The sequence below is a fragment of the Eschrichtius robustus genome, chromosome 20 (genome assembly GCF_028021215.1).
Source record: "Eschrichtius robustus isolate mEscRob2 chromosome 20, mEscRob2.pri, whole genome shotgun sequence".
NCBI classification, from domain to species: Eukaryota; Metazoa; Chordata; class Mammalia; order Artiodactyla; family Eschrichtiidae; genus Eschrichtius; species Eschrichtius robustus.
Window position 1 is genome coordinate 39,379,034 of NC_090843.1, and position 19,222 is coordinate 39,398,255.

Here is a 19,222-nt window from a genome sequence, read left to right on the forward strand (position 1 = left end):
TTTTTAAAAAAAGATATTCAGCAATTGTTTCAATAAATGTATTTACTATGGTACCTCATTCAGAACAGATTAATACTAGAATCAGTCACATTTTTAGGCTTGATGCCATTTTTAAAAATTTTTCTAAATTACAAAACATCTTCTGGGTGTTAAAAAGTACCTAGAGTGATCAGAAGTCCTTTAAAACCTGAGGTTAGTGGACATGACATTTGCCCATGAAGTCTTTCTTAGAAAAATAGTACCTGATGTAATTGGAAGTAGCCTGAGAGCAAGGCAAGTTAGCATTCCATACTGGCAAGAGCCCAGAATTGGGCATCTGAAGCCATGGGCTTCCATCCTAGCTATGCCTTCACTGTGTCCTTGAACCAGTAATTTGGCCTCTTTGGGTTGCAGTTTCCTCATCCTAAAAGTGGGAGTGCTGTTACTTTCTTTCTTTCTACCCAGCAGGCTTGCAAAAAGGCTCCAACGAAATGATTTACATGAAAGTACTTTATGAAATGTAACAGTCTCTATCTACAGTGTCGGTTCCTGCTAACACTTTCTGGCCTCCTCTCCACTGGTCCAGCCCAATCTCCTATTGTGTTTCTAAGATAATTTGAGAAGGCTTAACTGGTATTATTTACCCCTTCAGAAGATGTTCTAATGCTCAAATAAGACCACAATGGCAATGAATAAAGGCCATTGAGACTTCCAATGAAAATGTTCAAAAGCAAAATCTATTAGGCTCTACAAACAAATGTTTCCATAGTGTGTGTTTCGGGGTACCCTTTGAAGAGGCAGGAACATTGTTTGAAAAGGATTTGCTATATTAAGATCCTTGTGCTTCTCCTTCTGTCCCAGGAGCCCCTGAGGTGCCAACCAATGCTTGTCTCATGGTAACCAGCAGCACATCACTCACTGTCAGCTTTCATGAGCCTCTTAGTGTCAACGCAGCTGTAGTAACCAGATATAAAGGTACTGGATTCCAAATATTTTTGTTACTGCTCCTTCTTAAAAAACAATCCATTGTTTGGGGATCAATTGTGCATTTTGTATGTTTGTTTTTCCTGCTGATGGTATTTTTTCATCCTATTTACTTTTTGGAGTTGAAATATTTCCATAGGCAGTCAAACAGAGCAATAAAGTGACTAAGTCACAGACTCAATTAATATTAGTATTAATATTTCATTCTTGTTTGCAGAGGGCCTGCTCTGTGCATAGCATACGGTTCAGGACAGGACTGAGTAGGACACACCAAAGAATCAGCCTTGATTTACAGGGCTTAGAGGCTAAGACATGGAACGTACTAAATAGGGGGCATATAAATTAATAGCTGTAATAGCAGGTAACTAGGGTTAAGAACTAAAACAACAACTCTGGAGGTCAGAAAAGAAAGAGGGATGGTTAAATGACAGAATCAGGAAGGCCCCAGGGTAGCAGTGGCAATCGGGCCTGGTTTTCAAGGACAGCTGGGATTTGAAGCAGAAGATATTGGGAGGAAAGTGAATGCCAAGTGGAGGGAACAGTGAGCACAGGTATAAAAGCAAGAACATGCCAGAACAAGTAGAAGAGAGTAAGGGAGCTTGCAGTGGCTCCAGGGGAGGGTTCGTGAGAAGAAGCAGTGAAATGTAATTAGAAAGTGAAACTAGGGTTAGGAGGAAGGGGTAGAATGAGGCTTGAAATCAAGATTAAGGAATTTAGACTTTATGTGATGAACTCTGCGGACCACTGAATAAGATAGGGACAAGAGCAGAAGTAGACTTTTCAAAGATTTAAGTGCAAACACTGTGTATGATGTATTGGAAGAGATATGGATTTAGAATAAGGAAATGAATTAGGAAGCTATTCAGGAGAGAGGTCACAACAGCCTGACCTGACTGCTATAGCAGCACTGGGAAAGGAGAGAGCCCACAGGAGAAAGATTTTATGGAGATGCTATGATGATAACAGCCAAGGCTTACATAGTGCCTACTACGCACCAGGCACTGTTTAAAGCCTATATATGTACTAACTCTATTTATTCTTCACAGCAACCCTATAAGGTAGGTACTATATGGTTCCCACTTTGCAGATGAGAAAACTGAAGCAATGAAATTAAGGACTTGCCTAAAGACTCGCAGCAGAGCCACAAGTATCACATTATGCTGATTCTACATATGGAAATACCCTGAACGGTCCTAAAATCTGATAAGACTCTCCGCACATATTCCAAGATGCCAGGCCATAGTCCAAGAATTTCTGTGTTCAGGTCACTACTACTCCCTTGGGCCACAAAAATGTCCAAGTAGTATATGTGCTTCCTTTCTCCTTCTAGAGCCTGTTTCCAGGAGACACTCCTATGTCTACAAACATTAGTCTACCCACACCCTGTAGCTTTCTGAGTTACTTGGAATTTTCCAGATAACTCCACTGTGTTTGTAATATCTTAGGTAAAACAGCATTGGATTGGTTATCACTTTGGGTTTTCTGTATCAAGCTAAGAGAAGGCAGTCTGAGGCTACTAGCAACAGCAAATAAACGAAGCCACCAAGAATGGCTGCCCACAGCCATCCTTCAATACAATTCTGATACTTTCTCTTGGTTGTCAAGACTTTCTGAAATTCAGAGCAAGTGTTTGCAGGCAATGTTAGACATGGGCATTTTCCTTTCTTTCTACCTCTCTCCAGGGCTTTGATAAAGGGTTTCATCAATGCTGCCCAACTTGACATTTTCTTACATTTGATTAGTGAGCTATCAGGAGCTAATTTATCCAGACCATCAGGTAAATAATATGTGACCATAATGCCAGCAAATTCTATCAACATTCACATATTAACACCTATCATCTCAGGAGACTTGCATTTGGGGGAGGTTGAAATGAAAGGTCACAAATGGGATTTGTTAGTGACTGGAGGGGCTTAATTAAGCATTATAAATAGAATTGTCTGTTGCATTGTGGAGTAGGTTTCCCTCTGTTAATTTATAAGGTCATAAATTGAGTCCTTAACCTGACTGCTCTCAAGGGTTATTTAAAACAGCTGCCAGACTACTGTACCTAGAGACAGCAGGACAGTTTTTAATTCAGGGTTGAAGTAATTATTTAATTATGAAAATATTAGCAAAATTACCCTGAGACAAGGCTATTTTGTTTGCGTTAAAAGAGAAGAAACAATTAAATCCACAGAATGAAATGGCAATTATCTAATTGGTTAGAGGGAAGGTTTAACCCTGCAGTATTTAGGGTTTGGCAAAAGCATCTCATACTGTTCTCCAGAACTTCTGGGTTCAGCAAAACCTCAAGCCTATTTTGACACCTGGATGTTTTCCCCCTTCATGCTTAAGCCAGTTTTTGAAAGAAAATCTGAATCCTTCTGTTTCTTCTTATTTACACTCAACTCATCAACATGTCGGGTATTGTTTTGGTTTGGTTTGGGTTTTCTTTTTTCAAAAAAAAGTTTGTTGATATCCAGAAATATTTTAAAGAGCATCTCTTTACACACCTTCTTCAGGCCCCGAGGGCAATGCACCAGGCCAACTGCCATCACAATTTGGAGATTAAAGGTGTAAATTTCAGCTTAAAACCCAGAAAACAGTTTTGAGTGAGACCCCTTGGACTTTTCTGCCTGCATCTTCCCTGAAAACAGAAAAATGAAGCTAAGAGAGCTACAGTCTGTTTCTAGGTGTTTCCTCCTTGGACTCAAAGAGTGCTTGCATCTTTTGGTCCCATCTCACCAGGTTTCATGGCTTACAGAGCGAAACTAGAGTTATTTCAGATACGTTGATGCTTTGGACAATTGCCAGAACTTCATTCCACATTTTCTCCTCGCTGCCTTGGGTGACCTACCTGGAGCTCTCATTTGCAGAGGATATGTCATTTCCCAGTAGTCCCAAAGCAGAAAACATTTTCAAAAGTGATTTTACTGCTCTTTGCAGGGTTAGGGGTGGATAGTGGATAGGAAGGTATCCTTTAACAGGTGCAGTGCAGCATCTATTTTCCATCTGCAGGACGAATTATTTTCTAGCTTTTTTTCAAAAGCAAGCCTTGAAGTGGTCACACTTTGGAGTCTGCCAATGACGTGATGCCTCTGTAGTTGTTCCAGTGCATGTGGGCAGTACCCTGGTTTGGATGATGCCCTTCCCCACCTCTCTTCTCATCTTGTTCCCTCACAGATTAGAAACTGCCACGCTAATTCCTCCCTACAAAGGCTTTAATAGTAAATTATTAAAGCCTTTGTAGGGAAAAGTGGCGGGGAGGGATAAATTAGGAGTTTGGGATTAACATATACACACTACTATTTATAAAACAGATAATCAAACAAGGACCTACTGCATAGCAGAGGGAACTCTACTCAATATTCTGTAATAACCTAAATGGGAAAAGAATCTGAAAAAGAATAGATATATGTATATGTATAACTGAATCAGTTTGCTGTACACGTGAAACCAATGCAACACTGTAAATTAACTATACTCCAATGAAAAATAAAAATTTCAAAAACAAAAGTCGAGATTTACCCTTCCCCCAAGGTCACATCCCTATCACCAAGTTAATCTCTGTTATGAGTTTAATGTATACCCTTACAAACCCTTTCTTGATGCACGTACACATATATGTATATACACATGGATGTATAGTTTTGTTTGTGTGCTCTAATATAAATATCATACTATCTGTCTAGTTACACAGCTAGATTTTTTTTTTCAGTTCAACAGTATACATATGTCAGTGTGTTTGGATCTTCATTCTTTTAAATAGCTGTATAGTATTGCTATTCCATAGACAGAGATGCCATAATGTATTTAATCATTCTCCCACTGATGAACATAGGTGGTTTCAATTTTTTTCCTGTTATATAATGTTGCAATCCTAGTATGTGTCTCTTACCTGTGAGAATATTTTTTTTCTGGGATTGTAAACTGGAAGTGGAAATGTTTATGTATTCACATACTCTGTCTCACTGATCTGCCTATACTTATGCTAATGCCATATAATAACTTCATAGCATATTTTCACATCTGGTATAGCAAGTCCCTCCTGTGGTAATATGTTCCCTTCAAAATGAATTTTAGAATTGGCTTGTCAAGTTTAATTTTTTAAATCTTATTGAGATACCATCATATTCCTAAATTAATTTGGAAAGACTTCCCATCCATGACATGTCTTCCTAATAAAGTTGAATTTTACATATTCAGGAAAGTTTAATAATTTTATTTATTTATTGGTCTTCTTTCCTGTAAAGTTTCATGCTGGATATATTTTACAGTTTTTGTGGCTATTATAAATGAACTCTCTTTTCAAGATATTCTCCAATGGGCTATTGTGGGACAGTAGAAAAGCTATTGTAATTTTAAAACAGTCTTTAGTTGACTGCTTTACTGAACTCTCTTAGTAACAGCCTTTTTTTCCCCAGTAGATTGTCCTGCACCTCATGAATATTTTTTGTCATTTCATCTTCAAGAAAGGATCATTTTGTCCCTTCCTTTCTAATACTTTACATTCTTTTTCAGATCTCCTTCATTAACCAGAATCAATGTGAATTCTAGTTCCCATTATATTGTGTATAGTAACTGGGATAGTAGGTGTTCTTCTCTCTGACCTGTTTTTGTCAACATGCATCTAATATTTTACTATTAAGTATGATGTCTACTGTAATCTTCTGGTAGATATCTTTTACCAAATTACAGAAGTTTCAATTGGATTATGATTATTGATACAGTGTTGAACACAATTTTTAAATCTCCCCTGTGGTTAGAGACCCTTTAGAACCTCCAAAGTCATGTATTTGTGCCCTTTTTTTAGAATTGTTGATCATTTGTCTATTTTATTGGTCTGTTTGAAGAATTAACTTTTTTGATTCATAAAATGTGCTTCTTGCTTATTTTCTATTTTATTAATTTTTGGCTTTAGCTTTGCCAATTCCTATTGCTTTCCGTGGGTTTACTTTATTACTTCTTTCCTAGTTTTTTTTTTGTTGTTTTTTTGAAAACTTAATTTACTTCTTTATTTATTTTTGTTTCTAATTCATGGATTTTAAGGCTATAATTTTTCCCTTGATTACTGTTTTGTCCATACCCAAAAAGTTTAAAATGCATTGCTATAATGATGACTTATTAATAAATAATTTATAATTTGTTTCATTTCCACTTTAACCAAAGTTTTTAGATGAGTTATCTTAAACTTCTAACTGGCCATATTTTTTGCCATAGTTTTATTGTTAATTTCTAATTGTATTATATTACAATAAGAAAATTTTAAAATGTGGACTGTACCCTGTTGAGATTTTTTTTAATTCTTACCTGTGGCTAACCAATGAATCATGGATATGTACCATACTTGGTGTTTGAAAAGAATGTTTAAACCCCATTGGGTATAAAGCGGGAATGTGTGTGTGCGTTATTTAAATCCCTGTTTTTTTCTAAAGTACTTGTCCCTTTAATCTTTGATCTCTGAGAAGCTGCTTTATTTGTCTTGCTTAATGCTGTTTGCCTCAGTTTCTGTTTGTAATTAACATTGCTTTCTATGGTTCCATTTGCCTCCTGTCTTTTCTTTTTATTTTCATCCTTTCCATGACATTTGAAATACATTTGTCTCTTGTAAAAAGTATAGAGTTAAATTTATTTACTCTGAGAGTCTCTTTCTATACACTTTTAATTTTTTTTTTTTTTTTTTTTTTTGTCCAAAGTGATATATCCTTATAAGAATAGTATTAAAAAGCAAATTTGTACTGAAAGGCTTATTTATAATGAAAAAACAACCCTTATTCGCTCCATTATTACCATCCTTCTTCCCCTCAGAGCCAGCCTCTTTTTAACTCCTCTACTTCTCATAGTTACTTGTCTACTTTAATCAATAAGCTTCTATGGCTATTTTTTGATTTAGCAATTACAGGTCTTATGTATGCAATTAGAATTATAACAGAAAAGAATTTAACTCTCTCACAATACCACACTCATCTACACTTTCTTATTCTCTCAATATAATTATATTTCTATTTTTAGTTAAGGCAACAATGCTTATACTATTATGAGTTTAAATTTTTGACATTGCAAACTCAAGTAGTATACTTTGATTATATTTCCTTTCCTATGTATTTTCCTCAAATCTCTAATTATATTTTTTTCTTTCTTACCCTGCTTACCATTATCTTATTCAAAATTCATTTCAAATGATCCTTTCAGGGTGGTACCTATTTTCCCAAGAGTAGCTTTTACTTTCCCTCTCAGAATACACTCTGCTCATGTTCCACTGTATAATAATAACTCATTAGGTTTCCATTAGGGAAAGGCTCATTAAAACCACAAAGAAATATTACTACATGCATATCACAGTAGCAAAAAATTTAGAATAGTGACAGCACCAAATGGCCAGAATGCAGAAATATCGGATCACCCATACATTGCTGGTGGGAATGTAAAATTATACAGGCACTCTGAAAAACAGTTTGGCAATTTCTTAAAAAACTAAACATGAAAATACCATACATCTTACCAATTGCACTACTGGGCATTTATTCTGGAAAAATGAAAATTTTGTGTTCATATAAAAACCTGTACACAAATGTTTACAGTAGCTTTATTTGTAATAGCCCCAAACTGGTAACAATTCCGATGTCCTTCAACAGGTGAATGGTTAAACAAACTGTGGTACCTTCATGCCATTGAATACTACTCAGCAATAAAGAGGAACACAGTTATTGATATACTCAACATTCTGGATGAATCTCCAGAGAATTATGCTGAGTAAAAAAGCCAATCCTCAAAAGCTACACAGTGTATTATTCCATTTATATAACACTCTTGAAATAACAAAATTATAAAAGTAAAGAACAGATTAGTGGTTGCTAGAAATTAAGGAGCAAATGAGGAGGAGAGAAATGGGTATGTATGGCTCACTTTTTTGTTTTCTAAATAATTGATATATTTTTACATACCTTGTTTATCTTTTAAGAGATTTGGAGAGAAAAACGGTAGGCAGGCATGTGTCAGTTTGGCATCTTGATTCAATCTCCAAGTCAGTTCTCTTTCTTAGCCACGCTGTATGCTCAGTAAACATGACCTAATACTAGCATTAGCCTAAGCCAACAACTTATGAAAGCATATCTGCTATTTCAAAAAATTATGTAAGCTAGGTAAGGACAAACATGAAATTGGGTTTTTATATCAGCTAGTGAACGGTTATTCCTGACACTGATGTCTTCTTCCTGTTATATTTGGAAAAGCATAGATCCATAGAGTAATAAGGAGTTTTTGGAATGTTTTTCTCTAAGGTACGAGGAGTTCCTTGAAGGCAGAAATCTTGTCTTTTTCACTTTTCCCTTCACCTCCTACATTCCAGTGGCATTGGCCTTTTTTCTGGTCTTAAACCATTTCCCTCGCTGCATGTTCTTTGCACGTGATGATCCCTTTGCCAAATACAATAAAATAGGAGACTTAAACACCCCACTCATATCAATGGACAGATCTTCCAGACAGAAAATCAATAAGGCAACAGATATCCTAAGTGATGTAACAGAACAGTTAGACTTATGATATTTTCAGAACATTACACCCCAAAAAACCAGAATATACATTCTTTTGAAGTGCACATGGAACATTCTCTAGGATTGACCATGTACTAGGACACAAAACACCCCCTCAACAAATTTAAGATGGCAGAAATGATTTCAAGCATCTTTTCTGATCATAACAGCATGAAACTATAAATCAACCACAAAAAGAGAAATGAGAAACAAAGATTACATGGAGACTAAACAACATGCTACTAAAAAACCAATAGGTCAGTGATGAAATCAAAGGCAAAATTAAAAATACCTTGAGACAAATGATAATGAAAACACAACCATACAAAATCTATGGGATGAAGCAAAAGCAGTTCTTAGAGGAAAGTTCATAGTGATTCAGACCTTCCTCAACAAAACAAGAAAAATCTCAAACAAACAACACAACCTACCACCTAAAAGAATTAGAAAAAGCAAAACTTAAAGTCAGTGGAAGGAAGGAAATAATAAAGATCAGAGAGGAAATAAATAAAATAGAGATTAAAAAAAATAGAAAAAAATCAGTAAAATTAAGAGCTCATTCTTTGAAAGGGTAAACATAATCAACAAACCTCTGGCCAGGCTCATCAAGAAAAGAGAGAGAACCCAAATAAACAAAAAAAGAAATGAAAGAAGAGAAATAACAACTGATACTGCAGAAATACAAAAAACCATAAGAGAATACTATGAACAATTATATGCCTACGAATTGGACAATCTAGAAGAAATGGACAAGTTTCTAGAAGCATACAGTCCACCAAAACTGAATCAAGATGAAACAGATAATTTGAACAGACCAATCACTAGAAGTGAAATAGAGTCTGTTTAAAAAAAAAAAAAAAAAACTCCCTGCAAACAAGTCTAGGACCAGATGGCTTCACTGGGGAATTCTACCAAACATACAAAGAAGAACTTATACTGATCCTTCTCAAAGTCTTCCAAAAGATTGAAAAGGGGGGAACACCCCCAAAGTCATTCTGTGAAGCCATTATCACCCTGATACCAAAAACAGAAAAAGAAAATACCAAAAAAGAAAATTACAGTCAATATCTTTGATGAATATAGATGCAGAAATTCTCAACAAAATATTAGCAAACTGAATCCAACAACACAATTAAAAATCATACACCACAGTCAAGTTGGATTCATCCCAGGGTTACAAGGATGGTTCCAAATATGCAAATCAATCAATGTGATAAACCACACCAACAAAAGAAAAGACAAAAACCACATGATCATCTCAATAGATACAGAAAAAGCATTTGATAAAATTCAACATCCATTCATGATAATAACTCTTATCAAAGTGGGTAAAGAGGGAACACATCTCAACATAATAAAAGTTATTCATGACAAACCCACAGCCAACATAATGCTCAATGGTGAAAAGCTGAAAGCTTTCCCACGAAAATCTGGAACAAGACAAGGATGCCCAGTCTCACCACTTTTATTCAACATAATATTGGAAGTTCTAGCCACAGCAATCAGACAAGGAAAAGAAATAACAGTTTCCAAATTGGAAGAGAAGAGGTAAAACTGTCATTATATGAAGATGATATGATATTATATATAGAAAACCCTAAAGATTCCACACAAAAGCTACTAGAACTGATAAATGAATTCAGCAAGGTAGCAGGATACAAGATTAACATACAGAACTCTGTTGCCTTTCTTTACATTAACAATGAAATAACAGAAAGAGAAAGTAAAATCACATAAAAATCACATAAAATCACATTAAAAAATACTTAGAACTAAACCTTACCAAGGTGAAAGACTTATATGCTGAGAAATATAAAACATTGATAAAGCAATCTACAGATTTAATGCAATCCCTATCAAATGACCCATGCCATTTTGCACAGAACTAGAACAAATAATCCTAAAATTTATATGGAACCATAATAGATCCAGAATTGCCAAAGCAATTCTGAGGAAAAAGAACAAGCTGGAGGCATAACCCTCCCAGACTTCAGATAATACTACTAAGCTATGGTATTCAAAACAGGATAGTACTGGCACAAAAGCAGACATATGGATCAGTGGGACTGAATAGAGAGCCCAGAAATAAACCCACACACTTACGGTTAATTAACCTTTGACAAAGGAGGCAAAAATATACAATGGAGAAAACACAGTCTCTTCAGCAAGTGGTGTTGGGAAAGCTGGACAGCCACATGTAAATCAATGACGTTAGAATACACCCACACACCATACACCTAAAAAAACTCAAAATGGCTTACAGACTTAAATATAAGACATGACACCATAAAACTCTGAGAAGAGAACACAGGCAGAACATTCTCTGACATAAATCATACCAATGTTTCCTTAGGTCAGTCTCCCAAGACAACAGAAATAAAAGCAAAAATAAACAAATGGGACCTAATCAAACTTATAAGCTTTTGCATGGCAAAGGAAACCCAAAACAAAATGAACGGACACCAAGAAGGGACACAGAAGCAGAGGAATGCAAGCAGCCTCTAGAAGCTCGAGAAACCAAGGAATGAACTCCCTCCTCCAGCCTCCAGTAGGCTCATAAAGATTAACAGCATAGAAGAAGAGGCCAGAGGAGATTGGTTCAAGATGGCGGAGCAGAAGGACGTGCGCTCACTCCCTCTTGCGAGAGCACCAGAATCACAACCAACTGCTGAATAATCATCAACAGGAAGACACTGGAATTCACCAAAAAAGATACCCCATGTACAAAGACAAAGGAGAAGCCGCAATGAGATGGAAGGAGGGGCACAATCACTGTAAAATCAAATCCCATAATCGCTGGGTGGGCTACTCACAAACTGGAAAACAATTATCCAACAGAAGTCCACCCACGGGAGTGAAGGTTCTGAGCCCCACATCAGGCTTCCCAACCTGGGCGTCTGGCAACAGGAGGAGGAATTCCCAGAGAATCAGACTTTGAAACCTAGCAGGATTTGACTGCAGGACTTTGACAGGTCTGGGGGAAACAGAGACTCCACTCTTGGAGGGCATACACAAAGTAGTGCACGTACCAGGTACCGGGGGAAGGAGCAGTGACCCTGTAGGAGACGGAACCAGACCTACCTGCTAGTGTGGGAGGGTCTCCTGCAGAGGTGGGGGTGGTTGTGGCTCACTACGGGTACAAGGACACTGGCAGCAGAAGTTCTGGGAAGGACTCCTTGGCATGAGCCCTCCCAGAGTCCACCATTAGCCCCACCAAAGAGCCTGTAGGCTCCACTGCTGGGTTGCCTCAGGCCAAACAACCAACAGGGAAAGAACTCAGCCCCACCCATCAGCAGACAAGCAGATTCAAGTTTTACTCAGCTCTGCCCACCAGAGCAAAACCCAGCTCTACCCACCACCAGTCCCTCCCATCAGGAAACTTGCACAAGCCTCTCAGAAAAGCCTCATCCACCAGAGGGCAGAGAGCAGAAGCAACAAGTACTACAACCCTGCAGCCTGTGGAATGAAAACCACATTCACAGAAAGATAGACAAGATGAAAAGGCAGAGGACTATGTTCCAAATGAAGGACCAAGATAAAACCCCAGAAAAAAAGCTAAATGACGTGGAGATAGGCAACCTTCCAGAAAAAGAATTCAGAATAATGACAGTGAAGGTGATCCAGGACCTCGGAAAAAGAATGGAGGCAAAGATTGAGAGAATGCAAGAAATGTTTAACAAACACCTAGAAGAATTAAAGAACAAACAAACAGAGATGAACAATACAAAAATTGAAATGAAAAATACCTTAGAAGGAATCAATAGCAGAATACTTGAGGCAGAAGAACGGATAAGTGACCTGGAAGACAGAATGGTGGAATTTACTGCCACAGAACAGAATAAAGAAAAAAGAATGAAAAGAAATGAAGACAGCCTAAGAGACCTCTGGGACAACATTAAATGCACCAACATTCGCATTATAGGGGTCTCAGAAGGAGAAGAGAGAGAGAAAGGACCTGAGAAAATATTTGAAAAGATTTTTGTCAAAAATTTCCCTCACATGGAAAAGGAAATAGCCACCCAAGTCCAGGAAGTGCAGAAGAGTCCCAGGAAGGATAAACCCAAGGGGAAACACACCAAGACATTTAGTAATCAAACTGACAAAAATTAAAGACAAATTATTAAAAGCAACAGGGAAAAACGACAAATAACATACAAGGGAACTCCCATAAGGTTAACAGCTGACTTCTCAGCAGAAACTCTACAAGCCAGAAGGGAGTGGCATGATATATTTAAAGTGATGAAAGGGAAGAACCTACAACCAATATTGCTCTACCCGGCAAAGATCTCATTCAGATTCGATGGAGAAATCAAAAGCTTTACAGACATGCAAAAGCTAAGAGAATTCAGCACCACCAAAACCATACAACAAATGCTAAAGGAACTTCTCTAAGTGCGAAACACAAGAGAAGAAAAGGACCTACAAAAACAAACCCAAAACAATTAAGAAAATGGTAACAGGAACATACATATCGATAATTTCCTTAAATGTGAATGGATTAAATGCTCCAAGCAAAAGACACAGACTCGCTGAATGGATACAAAAACAAGACCAATATATATGCTATTTACAAGAGACCCACTTCAGACCTAGGGACACATACAGACTGAAAGTGTGGGGATGGTAAAAGACATTCCATGAAAATGGAAATCAAAAGAAAGCTGGAGTAGCAATACTCATATCAGATAAAATGACTTTAAAATAAAGAATGTTACAAGAGACAAGGAAGGACAGTACATAATGATCAAGGGATCAATCCAAGAAGAAGATATAACAATTATAAATGTATATGCACCCAACATAGGAGCACCGCAATACATAAGGCAAAAGCTAACAGCTATAAAAGAGGAAATCGACAGTAACACAATAATAGTGGAGGACTTTAACACCTCACTTACACCAATGTGCAGATAATCCAGACAGAAAATTAATAAGGAAACACAAGCTTTAAATGCCACAATAGACCAGATATATTTAACTGATATTTATAGGACATTCCATCCAAAAACAGCAGATTACACTTTCTTCTCCAGTGCACATGGAACGTCCTCCAGGATAGATCATATCTTGGGTCACAAATCAAGCCTCGGTAAATTTAAGAAAATTGAAATCATATCAAGCAACTTTTCCGACCACAACGCTTTGAGATTAGAAATAAATTATAGGGAAAAAAAACACAAACACATGGAGTCTAAACAATACTTTACAAAATAACCAAGAAATCAATGATGAAATCAAAGAGGAAAACAAAAAATACCTAGAGACAAATGACAATGAAAACACGATGATCCAAAACGTATGGGATGGAGCAAAAGCAGTCCTAAGAGGGAAGTGTACAGCAATACAATCCTATCTCAAGAAACAAGAAAAATCTCAAATAAACAATCTAACTGTACACCTAAAGGAACTAGAGAAAGAAGAACAAAGAAAACCCAAAGTTAGTAGAAGGAAAGAAATCATAAAGATCAGAGCAGAAATAAATGAAATAGAAACAAAGAAAACAATAGCAAAGATCAATAAAACTAAAAGCTGGTTCTCTGAGAAGATAAACAAAATTGATTAACCTTTAGCCAGACTCATCAAGAAAAAGAGGGAGAGGACTCAAATCAATGAAATTAGAAATGGAAAAGGAAAAGTTACAATGGACACCGCAGAAGTACAAAGCATCATAAGAGACTACTACAAGTAACTCTATGCCAATAAAATGGACAACCTGGAGAAAAGGACAAATTCTTAGAAAGGTATAACCTTCCAAGACTGAACCAGGAATAGAAAATATGAACAGACCAATCACAAGTAATGAAATTGAAACTGTGATTAAAAATCTTCCAACAAACAAAATCCAGGACCAGATGGCTTCACAGGTGAATTCTATCAAACATTTAGAGAAAAGCTAACACCCATCCTTCTCAAACTCTTCCAAAGAATTTCAGAGGAAGGAACACTCCCAACCTCATTCTTCACGGCCATCATCACCCTGATACAAAAACCAGACAAAGATACTACAAAAAAAGAAAATTAGAGACCAAAATCACTGATGAACATATATGCAAAAATCCTCAACAAAATACTAGCAAACAGAATCCAACAACACATTAAAAAGATCATACACCATGATCCAGTGGGATTTATCCCAAGGATGCAAGGATTCTTCAATATATGCAAATCAATCAATGTGATACACCATATTAACAAACTGAAGAATAAAAGCCATATGATCATCTCAATAGATGCAGAAAAGGCTTTCGACAAAATTCAACGCCCATTTATGATAAAAACTCTCCAGAAAGTGGGCATAGAGAGAACCTACCTCAACATAATAAACGCCATATATGACAAACCCACAGCAAACATCATTCTCAATGGTGAAAAACTGAAAGCATTTCCTCTAAGATCAGGAACAAGACAAGGATGTCCACTCTCACCACTATGTTTCAATACAGTTTTGGAAGTCCTAGCCATGGCAATCAGAGGAGCAAAAGAAATAAAAGGAATACAAATTAGAAAAGAAGAAGTAAAACTGTCACTGTTTGCAGATGATATGATACTATACGTAGATAATCCCAAAGATGACAGCAGAAAACTGCTAGAGCTAATCAATGAATTTGGTAAAGTTGCAGGATACAAAATTAATGAACAGAAATCTCTTGCATTCCTATACACTAACAATGGAAGGTCAGAAAGAGAAATTAAGGAAACAATCCCATTCACCACTGCAACAAAAAGAATAAAATACCTAGGAATAAACCTACCTAAGGAGGTAAAAGACCTGTACTCAGAAAACTATAAGACGCTGATGAAAGAAATCAAAGATGACACAAACAGATGGAGAGATATACCATGTTCTTGGATTGGAAGAATCAATACTGTGAAAATGAGTAAACTACCCAAAGCAATCTACAGATGCAATGCAATCCCTATCAAATTGCTAATGGCATTTTTTACAGAACTAGAACAAAAAAAAAAATCTTATAATTTGCATGGAGACACAAAAGACCCCGAATAGCCAAAGCAATCTTGAGGGAAAAAAATGGAGCTGGAGGAATCACACTCCCCGACTTCAGACTATACTACAAAGCTACAGTAGTCAAGACAATATGGTACTGGCACAAAAACAGAAATATAGATCAATGGAACAGGATAGAAAGCCCAGAGATAAACCCATGCACCTATGGTCAACTAATCTATGACAAAGGAGGCAAGGATATACAATGGAGAAAAGACAGTCTCTTCAATAAGTGGTGCTGGAAAACAGGGCAGCTACATGCAAAGGAATGAAATTAGAAAACTCCCTAACACCATACACAAAAATAAACTCAAAATGGATTAAAGACCTAAATGTTAAGACCGGACATTATAAAACTCTTAGAGGAAAACATAGGAAGAACACTCTTTGACATAAATCAGAGCAAGATCTTTTTTGACCCACCTTCTAGAGTAATGGAAATAAAAACAAAAATAAACAAATGGGACCTAATGAAACTTCACAGCAAAGGAAACTATAAACAAGACGAAAAGACAACCCTCAGACTGGGAGAAAATATTTGCAAATGAATCAAAGGACAAAGGATTAATCTCCAAAATATATAAATATTTACATATATAAATATATATATTGAGCTCATGCAGCTCAATATTAAAAAAAAAAAAACCCAATGAAAAAATGTGCAGAAGACTTAAATAGACATTTCTCCAAAGAAGACATACAGATGGCCAAGAGGAACATGAAAAGCTGCTCAATGTCACTAATTATTAGAGAAATGCAAATCAAAACTACAATGAGGTATCATATCACAGCTGTTAGAATGGGCAACATCAGAAAATCTACAAACAACAAATGCTGGAGAGGGTGTGGAGAAAAGGGAACCCTCTTGCACTGCTGGTGGGAATGTAAATTGATACAGCCACTATGGAGAACAGTATGGAGGTTCCTTAAAAAACTAAAAATAGAAATACCATATGACACAGCAATCCCACTACTGGGCATATATATACCCAGAGAAAACCATAATTCAAAAAGACACATGCACCCCAATGTTCACTGCAGCACTATTTACAACAGCCCAGTCATGGAAGCAACCTAAATGCCCATCAGTAGACAAATGGATAAAGAAGATGTGGTACATATATGCAATGGAATATTACTCAGCCATAAAAAGGAACGAAATTGGGTCATTTGTAGAGACGTGGATGGACCTAGGGGCTGTCACACAGAGTGAAGTAAATCATAAAGAGAAAAACCAATATATATTAACGCATATATGTGGAATCTAGAAAAATGGTACAGAGGAACCAGTATGCAAGGCAGAAACAGAGACACAGATGTAGAGGACAAACGTATGGACACCAAGGGGGGAAAGCAGGGGAGGTGGGGTGTGCGATGAATTGGGAAATTGGGATTGACATATATACACTAATATGTATTAAATAGATAGCTAATACGAACCTGCTGTATAAAAAATAAAATAAAATTCAAAAAAAAAAAATGAAAAGATAACCTATGGACTGGGAGAAAATATTTGCAAATGATGCAACCAACAAGGGATTAATATCCAAAGTATACAAACAGCTCATACAACTCAATAACAAAAAAAAAATCTACCCAATCAAAAAATGGGCAGAAGACCTAAATAGACATTTATCCAAAGAAGACATACAGATGGCCAACAGGCACATGAAAAGATGTTCAACATCACTAGTTATTAGAGAAATTCAAATCTCATTGGTGTGAACCCTCTCAGAGGCCGCCATATTCTTAAGACCTGGCCCCACCCCTATTTGCACACTTTTTAATGATGGCCATTCTGACTGGTGTGAGATGTACAAATAGGGGTGGGGCCAGGTCTTAAGAAAATGGCGGCCTCTGAGAGGGCTCACACCAATGAGAACTTCCCAGGGCTGCCACTGCCTGTGTCTTTGTCCATGCAATGGGCCACAGCTGCCCTCCACCTCTCCAGGAGACCCTCCAATATTAGCAGATCATTTCCTCTTTGCTTTCTATGCTGCTGGCTTCCTTTGTGATTTGAGGAGTTTTTGTAGTGGTTTTAATTCTAGAAGGAAGAATGTTTCCACCAGGTAGTATAACCATGATTCCACTGAATTGGAAGTTAAAGCTGCCACTCAAGAACGTCATATTCCTCATGCTTCTGGAACAACAGGCAAAGGAGGGAATTATGGTGTTAGCTGGCATAACTGATCCTGACTACCAAGTGGAAATTGGTCTACTATTCCAAAATGGAGGAGGATTATCTGGCATATGAACACTTCTGCTACTTGAAATAAGTCACAAATTAAGTGAATTGCAGGACTCCACTTCCCATTAAAAAAAAAAAAAAAAACCTAAAAAGAGGATGTCTTCTCTTTCCTTCTCCCTGGCTGTGGGAATGTTTTAAGTTTAGTCAACTGGATGCCCCCACCTAGGACGTGAAGCTTGACCTGGTGACACAAAGAACCTGAAACAGTTGGAGATTTTTATGGTGGTAGCAGCAGAGCCAAGTGGTTTCCCATTCATACTGCTCCTGGGGCCTGACCTCGGCTGTGCTTTCAGCTGCCTGACCTGTTCACTCTTGCACATTTTTCATGTCTGGTGCTTCAGCTTTCTTGTCAATTTTGTGAGGTTCCAGAAATCCCTCCAATAAATTTCTTTTTTGCTTAAAAAAAAAAAAGTGTACAAAAAACAAATGCTGGAGAGGGTGTGCAGAAAAGGGAACCCCCCTACACTGTTAGTGAGAATGTAAATTGGTGCAGCCGCTATGGAAAACAGTACGGAGGTTCCTTAAAAAACTAAAAATCGAGTTGCCATATGATCCAGCAACCCCACTCCTGGGCATATATCTGGAGAAAACTAATTCGAAAAGATACATGCACCCCAATGTTCACAGCAGCACTATTTACAATAACCAAGACATGGAAGCAACCTAAATGTCCCATCGACAGATGAACGGATAAAGAAGATGTAATATATATATATATATATATATTATATATATATATATATATACACACATACACACACACACACGTATATACATACAATGGAATATTACTCAATCATAAAAAAGAACAAAATAATGCCATGTGCAGCAATATGGATGGTCCTAGAAATTATCATACGAAGTGAACTAAGTCAGAAAGAGAAAGACAAATACCATATGATATCACTTACATGTGGAATCTAAATACGACACAATGAACTTATTTATGAAACAGAAACAGACTCACAGACACAGAGATCAGACTTGTGGTTGCCAAGGGGGGAGGGGCGTGGGGGAGGGATGGACTGGGAGTTTGGGGTTGGTAGATGCAAACTGTTACGTTTAGAATAGGTCTAAATGTAACAAGGTCCTACTGCACAGCACAGGGAACTCTATCCAGTCTCCTGGGACAAACCATAATGGAAAAGAATATGAAAAAGAATATATATACATATATATATATAAATGTATAACTGAATCACTTTGCTGTACACCAGAAACTAACAAAACATTGTAAATCAACTACACTTCAATTAAAAAATCAATGATCCCTCTGCCTAGAACATTGCTCTCCCATTCTCTGCCCACTGATTGCTCATGGCTCTATTATAAGTAGTTTCTTCAGGGAAGCATTTTCAACTATTTAATATAAATCAGGCCTATTATAAGCTCTATCATGTCTTTCACCTTTTCTCCAAAGTAGTGGTCTCGGCTTGCAAACACCTCTACTTCTGTGATATATTTTTAAGTTTAAATAGGTTTCTTTCCTAT

At 37.0% G+C, this 19,222-nt stretch overlaps 1 protein-coding gene across 1 annotated transcript in view; it reads left to right on the forward strand.

Annotated features, from left to right (window-relative positions):
• ANKFN1 (ankyrin repeat and fibronectin type III domain containing 1) overlaps positions 1-19,222 on the forward strand; it is a 155,155-nt gene that overhangs the window by 33,563 nt on the left and 102,370 nt on the right. Inside the window, exon 5 of the mRNA XM_068531301.1 lies at positions 841-954. Coding sequence (XP_068387402.1) covers positions 841-954 — 114 coding nt within the window. The remainder of the gene's footprint in view (positions 1-840; positions 955-19,222) is intronic.